The sequence below is a fragment of the Morone saxatilis genome, unplaced genomic scaffold (assembly GCF_004916995.1).
Source record: "Morone saxatilis isolate NCDOM2014 unplaced genomic scaffold, NCSU_SB_2.0 Contig21, whole genome shotgun sequence".
Lineage (NCBI taxonomy): Eukaryota > Metazoa > Chordata > Actinopteri > Moronidae > Morone > Morone saxatilis.
In genome coordinates, this window is record NW_023339774.1 from 2,055,153 (window position 1) to 2,063,883 (window position 8,731).

General features: G+C 39.1%; 1 protein-coding gene across 1 annotated transcript in view; it reads left to right on the forward strand.

The window, feature by feature from the left end:
• The window catches only part of LOC118332819 (netrin receptor DCC-like), a 210,084-nt gene that overhangs the window by 48,534 nt on the left and 152,819 nt on the right, over window positions 1-8,731 (forward strand). Inside the window, exon 2 of the mRNA XM_035668249.1 lies at window positions 5,462-5,821. Within this exon, the coding sequence (XP_035524142.1) occupies window positions 5,462-5,821 (360 nt within the window). The remainder of the gene's footprint in view (window positions 1-5,461; window positions 5,822-8,731) is intronic.

Below are 8,731 nucleotides of genomic sequence, written 5' to 3' on the forward strand. Positions count from 1 at the left end.
GTATAACCATATATGTGTGTGTGTGTGTATATATATATAAATTTTGTTCATCACTAGATGTACATCACTAATGTGCAATCACGAACATGCTTGCACAGAAAGTATACCTATGCACATGTTGATGTAATCATACATGCACTCTCACACGCTCTGACACTGTCTTGAACAAATTCATCAGTGCACTTCACTACCAATTAGGTACTCTGCTAATGCTAATTTCCTCAATCCCGCCAAAGGAGGCAAGCACAGACACCAATCTCGCTGTTGATGTCTCAGAGAAAAAAACAACCTTTCCTACCAGCCCTCCAGGCAAATAAGCCTAGAACTTGCATTAGGTGTAGTTAGCGTCATGCTGCGTCTGCGTCCTTGTGTGTGAGACAGTTTGAGTGTGTCACAAAGAGTGAGAGACAGAGTGTGCATGTGTAAAAGCCGTGTGTGTGGAGTGAAGGGAGCCAGAACAAACATATCAGCAGAAGAAGAAAAAAAGAAGAGGAAGAGGAGGAAGTAGAAGAAGGAGGCGGGTGTCTTGGGGATGACAGGCCACACTAGAGAAGCGTCTGTTTGGGAAGTGGAATGAAGTTGAAAGCAAAAAAAAAAGAGGAAAAAAAAAACGCATCGACAATTCTTAGCGTAATTTCCTGTGATTTCAAAGTTGGCAGACGGAGAGGAAAAGGAATTTGAAGGAAACATTAGTGTTTGATGTGAAAAGAGGGGAGGGGTGATGGAGTGGGAGAAAGAGCAGGAGGAAAAAAAGATATCCTGGGAAATGAAAGAGAGAGAGAAAGAGAAAAAGAAGATATAAGGGGAGAGGGAGAGGGTAGGGAGTGGACATAGGGACACAGAAGGAAGGAAGGGTATGGATGGAGATGAGGAAGGTAGATGAAGATTTCTGATCCCAGTTCTCATTCCTGCTTCACTACTTAAGTTGAGGACTGGAACCCAGTTTGCCAAGAAAAATACAATATTTTAGTACTTATTATTAGGTATTTTGTTTTCTCAGTACAAATAAAAATGAGGAATTGAAGTCAGTGTAACTTAATTTTACTAAAGAATGTGTTTTGACTTACAAAATTGAGTTAGTTTTACTTACATTTTTTGATATGATCAGTTTCAAGTTTTTAAGTTAAATTAACTTATCTGGTTTTACATTGCTGAATATGCTTCCAGGTCACTTTCATGTAAAAGGCACAACAGCAGAGAGTCTTACAAGGTCAGGCCTGTAATGTTTCTGTAACACTTTCAACACAAGAGGGAAACTCTAATATCACTGTAAAATATGTATTATGTTAATTATCATCTCTAAAATATGGAACACAGACAAAGTTTTGATGACACTAACTACACATCAGTACAGTCTATCAAAACTATTTCTTCCCCTTGTGGTTCCTGCACACGTGAGCACTTTAAAATGAGCAGCTTCTGATCATTTAAAGGTCCAATGTGTAACATTCAGGAGGATATATTCTATATGTAGTAATGGAATACAATATTCATAAGTATGTTTTCACTAGTGTATTATCAGCCGAATAAAGGAATTGTTGTGTTTTTGTTATTAATGAGTTGATCGGCGTCCATAGTGGCTGGAGTCTCATTCCCAGGTTCTCAACAATCAACTATCTTAAAGCCACCAACCCAGAGAGTCTGTGTTTGACGCCTGGGAATGAGATTCAACAATCAGCTATCTTTCTTGGCTCTGATTGGTTGTTTTCATTTAGGTTCCATTAGGAAGATGAAAATGAGCCAGAGGAACCTGATTTTTTTCACAGAATGTCTGTCTCATGATGAACTGTCAGCATATAGTGAAAGTTAAAGCAAATATGACAAAAAGTTATTATTAACATTTTGAGAGCAGCTGTAAAACCAGTAATGTCTCATTTTAGTTCAGTTTAATAAACTGTGTAGAGTTAGCACTTTTCCAGAGGAAACTTCTACAAGTAAATAGATGATATCTGAATAGTCCAAAGAATAATAAGAAAGTGGAGCATTTTAGCACTGAGGGAGTTGTTAGGAGGACCTTGATTCCTGCCTGCAGCCCTGCGCTAATTGATACTGGTTCTTATTAAATCATGCTTCTGTGCTTTGTCCTGTTATTTGAGTAAGAAAAGAAGAAACAATAACCAGTCATTAGTGATAAATGACTTTTATGTTGAGCGTTCTGTTTGTTTTCTGGTCCCCGTTGGGAGCGGAGCCAGAGAGTATCTCGTTTTTATACCTGATGTTTGTCTGATCAGAGTTTTCTTGCAGGAGAAACTGAAGCTGTGAGGGGTTTTAAAAGGCAAAAAAAAAACATCTGCCACGCTTCAAAGTCGACTTTGTGCCGTAATGACGTGACTTCAGGTTGTCCTCAGCCTCTGTTCAGACTTCCCAGGAAACGCACAGACGCTGAACGGCGACTTTGACCGAACAAACTGCCTCTCTGATCAGGATGAAAGACTTTTTTTAGCGGCACCAACATCAAAGGCGAGAGGAGAGCCACCGCAGCTCGCCGCTGTCAGAGCCTTTCGCAAGATTAAACAAAATCTGAAGCCATAAAAACAAGAAAACACAACAGATTGATGTGGCTTTGATAGAAATGATGAGTTATCCTTCAGAGCACCACAGGTCACGTTCTCTGCTGTGAGTCTGACAAAGCTAATGGCAAATATGAATAAATACATCAACAAAAACATGAATAAATAAATAAAAGAAAGCCAATATAAACACAACTTGTACTTCACCTGCTGCTGAAAAACAAGCTTTGATTCTATAACCATGCCTTATGGGTTATGGTTTTGATTCCTGTGGTTCAACACCTCGAGTTAAGCAGTGTTATAGTTTGAGTGTTGTGAAGACTTACTGGTGGACTCAAGTGGGAGGTGGGCCCCCCAGAACCCCTCATGTTCAAAAAAACACAGCAAAGTGCCCCCCTGGAAGCCCCTGTGGTGGAGAAAACATGATCAAGTGCACTTCAGAAAATGCCCTGCAAAAAAGGCCAAATATTCCTCAAATATTCTATAATCAGATAATCTGATTTTCTTGTATTGAGCAAAACCAATCTGCCAGTGGGGTAGGCCAGGCTTAGATAGCATAAAAATCTAACCACTGAAAGACTGTAATGTGCCTTACAAGTAGCAAAAATGCCAAAGATTTAAGATAATTGTCCTTGTTACAAACAATGAAAACTCAGTTATTTAAGATAGACTTTCTTAAAATATTTATTTTGGTCTCTTAATTGTTCTAAATTTAAGATTAATAATTGGCAATAAACTCTTAGACTTCAGACAGCAGCAACAGCTACTTCATTTCCAACACTGGGACCAGACCACTTTCTCTGAATCTGAGAAGTTGTGTGAGTGGTCTTCTCTTAAATTAATAAAAATAATCTTGTTGCTCTGCTGGGATATTATGCAAACCGTTGTTGGAACTAATAACAAGTTCAATCTTATTAAGACAAAGTTAGATAGATTTTCTTAAACAAAATTACTTTTCGAATGCAAAGCATCCTTGACAAGATTATTTTTCCTTTTTGTAATGTGTCCTGTAGGATACTAACCCTGACTAAGCTGTTTTACCATAAATGGATCACAACTTTAGTGCACTGGTTCTCTTTTTATTTTTTTGCCCCTGCCCCTCAAACATCCTGAAAAATCGAGCTAATACAACCAGAGTCTGGTGACAGAAATATTGAAATCATGAAGACACTTAATCGGAGCATTTTAATACTGTTGATCACAGTTTTATTCAGCTTTGTTTCATCCATGTTCTGCAAAGTGTATTTCTGTGTGATACAATTACCTGAGGTTGTGCTCATTGTGGGGATGTTGCAACTTGATGATACTGCAAAACATTACAACTTTATAAGCAGTGGTGTAGTGGGTCCCTCTAGAGGCGATATACTTTTATTTATTTATTCTATCTATTGTAATTTATTTATTATTATTGATGCTCCCAATTTTTTTGTGTTATAAACAGTGACATGTAAGACTACTCTTGCGTATTTAGCTCACCCAGTGACAGTGTCACAGTGTCAGATTTCAGGGATCATTATGCCATGACTTTGCCATTCTAGAAAAATTTATTCAGCTTGCAGAACACTGCTGAATCTTGTGCATGGGAGAGGATTTAGAAGTGGGTATACCCAATGCAGACTGAAAAAAAAGTTATACGCTGTATACCTGCGTATACCCGGCACTACACCACTGTTCATAAGGCAAGCTATGTGTGACTTGCAAATTACATTTTTTTTAGTTGCTTATTATGTGTGTGTGCTGTTTGGTGCTGAGCAGGCAAAACAGTGGGGTTTAAGAGCTTTTTCTCTGAAAACAGCTGTCTACTGTGACCGATAATGACACTATGAGGGCTTTCACGCTGGACATGTTGTTCTAGTTGAGCTAAGCATCAGGATATATACATGCTACTATTTATAGGCATTTAAAAACCTCACATTTCACATTCATATATTTCCCTTATTGTGTGTGACACAGGTGGTCAGAGGGTGGAAACTGGATACATTTAAAGGTAACATGTAACATTTAGAAGGATTTATTGGCAGAAATGGAATATAATATTCATAGGTATGTTTATTAGTATATAGTCCCCTGAATATAGGAATTGTTGTGTTTTTGTGGCCTTAAAATTAGCTGTTTTTATCTACAGATGTCGTGGACTGCCTTCATGTTTCTACAGTACAGAACGGACAAACCAAACACTGGCTGTAGATTTGCATTTTTTTTTCACCATAGTTTCCTTCATGCTTAGAACGGGAGGGTGAAACAAGGCATCTATACCGCTAGATACGATACCACTAAATCCTACCCACTGGTCCTTTAATAAATGATTCAAGAAAAAAACGAATTACGGTTATCATTAATGGTGAGATTACATAGAAAACCGCAGTGGTGGATGTTCTGTCCTGCGTCATGCACTGACAAAACATGTGAATTTGGGGCTGACATCTGGATGGTTAATCCTGTGTAATTCATTCAGACAGAAGGAATGATACACTATGTTACTAGGAAATGGGCAAGAACGACCCCCCACCCCCCACAGTTGTGGTCATTTAGACAGGCAATTAGGCAGGCCACACGTGAGGGTACTTATCGTCTCATTTATCGGTGTACAGTATATTCCAGACGCAAGTACAATTAATCAGATTGCTGACACAGAATAAGGCCTCTGGAGCCCCTGAGGGTGTTGGGCCCTGCTGCAGTTGCCTACTTTTCCCACTTGTGATGATCGCTTTTGATCTTGTGATATGAAATGTTTCTTTACCTCCAGACTTACTGATTTATTTATTTTGTTTTGATTTATTGCATCTTGTATTTTATATGGCACATGCCCCACTGGACACCCTGCTGTATTTGAACTGTGTGGTTGCAGTTCCGTTATGGAGAGCATTTTCATAAATAAGTAACTGTCCTGTTGGTGATCCCACATTTCTGCGCTGCTATCTAACTCCACTTCCTCTCTTCTTCTCCTGTAGCCTCAGATGCCCCCTCATCTTCCTCCTCTTCCTCATCTAGTCTTGGAGGTTTCGTGGACTTCACTTTCACCCAGGAGCCTCAGGACACGGTGACGGTGCGAGGCGGCGTGCTGCAACTCGACTGCCAGGCGCAGTCCGACACAGTGGCAGGACCTCCAACCATGACGTGGCGCAAGGATGGCGTGCTGCTGAGCGCGGTGGTGGACGACCGGCGGCAGCAGCTGGCTAATGGCTCGCTGCTGGTGCAGAACGTTGTGCACTCGCGACACCACCGGCCCGACGAGGGCGAATATCAGTGCCTCGCCACACTGGACGGACTGGGGAGCATTGTTAGCCGGATCGCTAAAGTCACTGTGGCTGGTAAGAGCTCTACTGTATTCTGTTCTAACACACAAATTATATTTTGCTAAAAAGTACTGGCAGCCAATGACTAATTTATACATTTAGCAGGTTTTAGCACAACTTTCAGATACTTGATTGTATTAAACTGTCTGTGTGACTTGGCTGGTGTCTAAGTCCTCTGCCCTTGATTGGTTCAGATCCTCCAATTAAACCTAAACTAGCTCTTAAAATAATATCTGATACAGGGAAATATCAGCTGTGGTGTCCCACAAGGCTCATGTTTAGGTCCTCTACTGTTATGGGTGTAAACTGTTTTCTGTAATTCAAAAATATGACTTGTTAAACAAAATCATCTCATCATAAGGTCCACTTACTTTTTTACAAAGAAGAGGAAAGGAAAGAAGAAAAAAAGAGGAGAGAGGAAGGGAAGTGAAGGAGAGGAGATTTCCTCATTCAGATTAACGTTTCCATGACACCTTGACCTGTCCTTGACAGTTTCAGTGGCCACACACACACACACACACACAGACTTAATATTGCTCAGCCTCCTCCATTTATTTTACTGTTCATATTTATTTAATAGAACCAAAGTAATTCACCTGTAATGTAATTTAGTAAGTGGAGTGTGGCTTAAGATCAATACTGTTTATGGAAGACATTAATAGACAGAGGCACAGAGGCTTAAGTGCATCAGCATCACCAACAGACTGCACTGTCTGCACTGTGGGACAACATGCTGTGTGAAAGATCCTCAAAAGTCTGAGGTATTCAAATTTTATATTTACTCTGTAGGAAAAGCGTGTGTGTATATATGAGAAATATTGGTGTTGGCTGTTTATTTTCACTCATTTAGTGATAACATGATGCTCAACATGGACCCGAGGGACTCCACAAAAGCTTTTTCACATTCTGTGAGCACATACAGTGTAGTGCAGTTTAGGAAGAGATGAGCAGCAGGTTAAGCTCTTACATAGTCACCCTGAAACACTGCTGGAAGGTGCCCTCACTACCTCTCTGGCGTCCCAGTATTTTCTTTAGCCCTTCATATGTATCAGCAGGTTAAAAAAGTATATTCTTCTGTAGATCTATGGAGCAGCCATCAGCTGAATAAAGCTTTCCGTCATCACCACTTTTCTGATGATGAGCTCTTCTTTTAAGATCCCTGTAGATGCCTCACAAGTTACAGGACCGCTTCTAATTATTATTTTTTATCCATTATTTATTATTATCTGATTAATGTGCTAAATATTTTTGTTTCATGAATCTATTAATCCTGGTCCAGTATGCAACTTGTACAGTGTGACGTAGAAACCTGAAGCGAGCAGTGTACATCCACTGACAATGCACTTGAAGTAGGAGACATCTTGTGTCCAGCATCCAAACTTTATGAAATACATTTGCATATTCAGAGATTCTGGAAGGTTTAATGAGGTAGAAGGACTGGATGACTTTTTGAGGATTTTAATGTGGAATATGTTTTTGTGAAAAAAAAACATATCAGACACACATTATTGTTCCAAGCAGATTAATTGTATATATGTTTTAATACATGTCTAGGGGGTATCTTTAAATTGAAAATCCTAATGTTTGGTGTATGTACTGCAGATATGACTAATACATTATGACATTTTTATTATGTATTTTTTTTAACAACTAATGGATTTGTTTTAGCTCTGAAAAGGTATTTTGAAAATATTTGCTGAGAGAATTTCTCCATATTAGTAAGATTGTATATGGATATTTAAGATTATTCTGATTGGTAAAAATGAATATAAAATACAGATATAGACAGATAAGTGAGAGTTTTGTCAAACATGATGAATATTCAGACAGAGATACTGCAAGATTGGACTTTAAACATGAAGTTAGACAGTTTGTAATCCAGACTTGCTCAAGTGACTTCTGTTTAGTTTGCTGATGGGAAGAGAAATTATAGCCTGAGCAACATGCTGATCAGACCCTGATAACGAGGTTCTGAATAATACACACACACTCACTGTCAGTGTGTGTATCAGCGGGTCGTCTTTTTAGCTTGCTCAGCTCTTTTGTGTTTGAGTGTTTTGGTCTCTGGAGTGACTCTCATCCTCCCACTCAGTTAGAAGGATTACAGAGACAGGAGACCAGCAGCTGCAGCTCACAGGGAGGTGAGTGTGTGTGTGTGAGAGAGCAATATTTAAAAAAAATTTGTCATCACAAGTTTAAGAAAAAACATTTTAGAAGTGGTGATGATACAATATTATTACATGTCCCGATAAAAACCACCAGTGTATCGTGGTGAATTTCCAATATCATGAATTGGGAAAATTGTGAATATTCTCACATGGTTTGACTTGAAAAAGCTGTCTAGCTCTCAGTATACTATACTGTAATTTAATGACTTCCTGATTTATTTTAAACAAGGGCAGAAGGGGGAGTCGCTTCTTTCCAGTCATTCTGAAATCCTAATCCTGTCACCATGGCTGAACGCTCGGCTTGCCAGTTGTATTCCCCACAAAAAGAGTTACGCCAATGTGTGGAAATAGTATAGATTCCAAACTAAAGAACAGGAAAATGTAAGGTAAAGTGATTCCAATAAGTTTTAGTGACATTTTAGAACTATTAATTGATCATGTCTTGCGATTATTTTGGCCAAGATAATGCTAACGTGAAATGATCATATCGTCCCATGTCTAATAAGAAGCAATATCTTATTATTATTATTATTATTATTATTAATAGCAGCAACTCTGTGCATGGGTCTTCAGCTCTACCGACTGAGCTAACCAGGCGCCCGAGAAGCAATATCTTATTAGCTAACTACAAAAGTCTGACATATTTGCACAAAACTACTAGTCTTAAATGAGGATGCATGGTTGTTACATGATAGAGACAAACATTAGAGCAGCCAGCAATGCTAGCCAGGAAACCAAACCGACACCAACTGGAGCG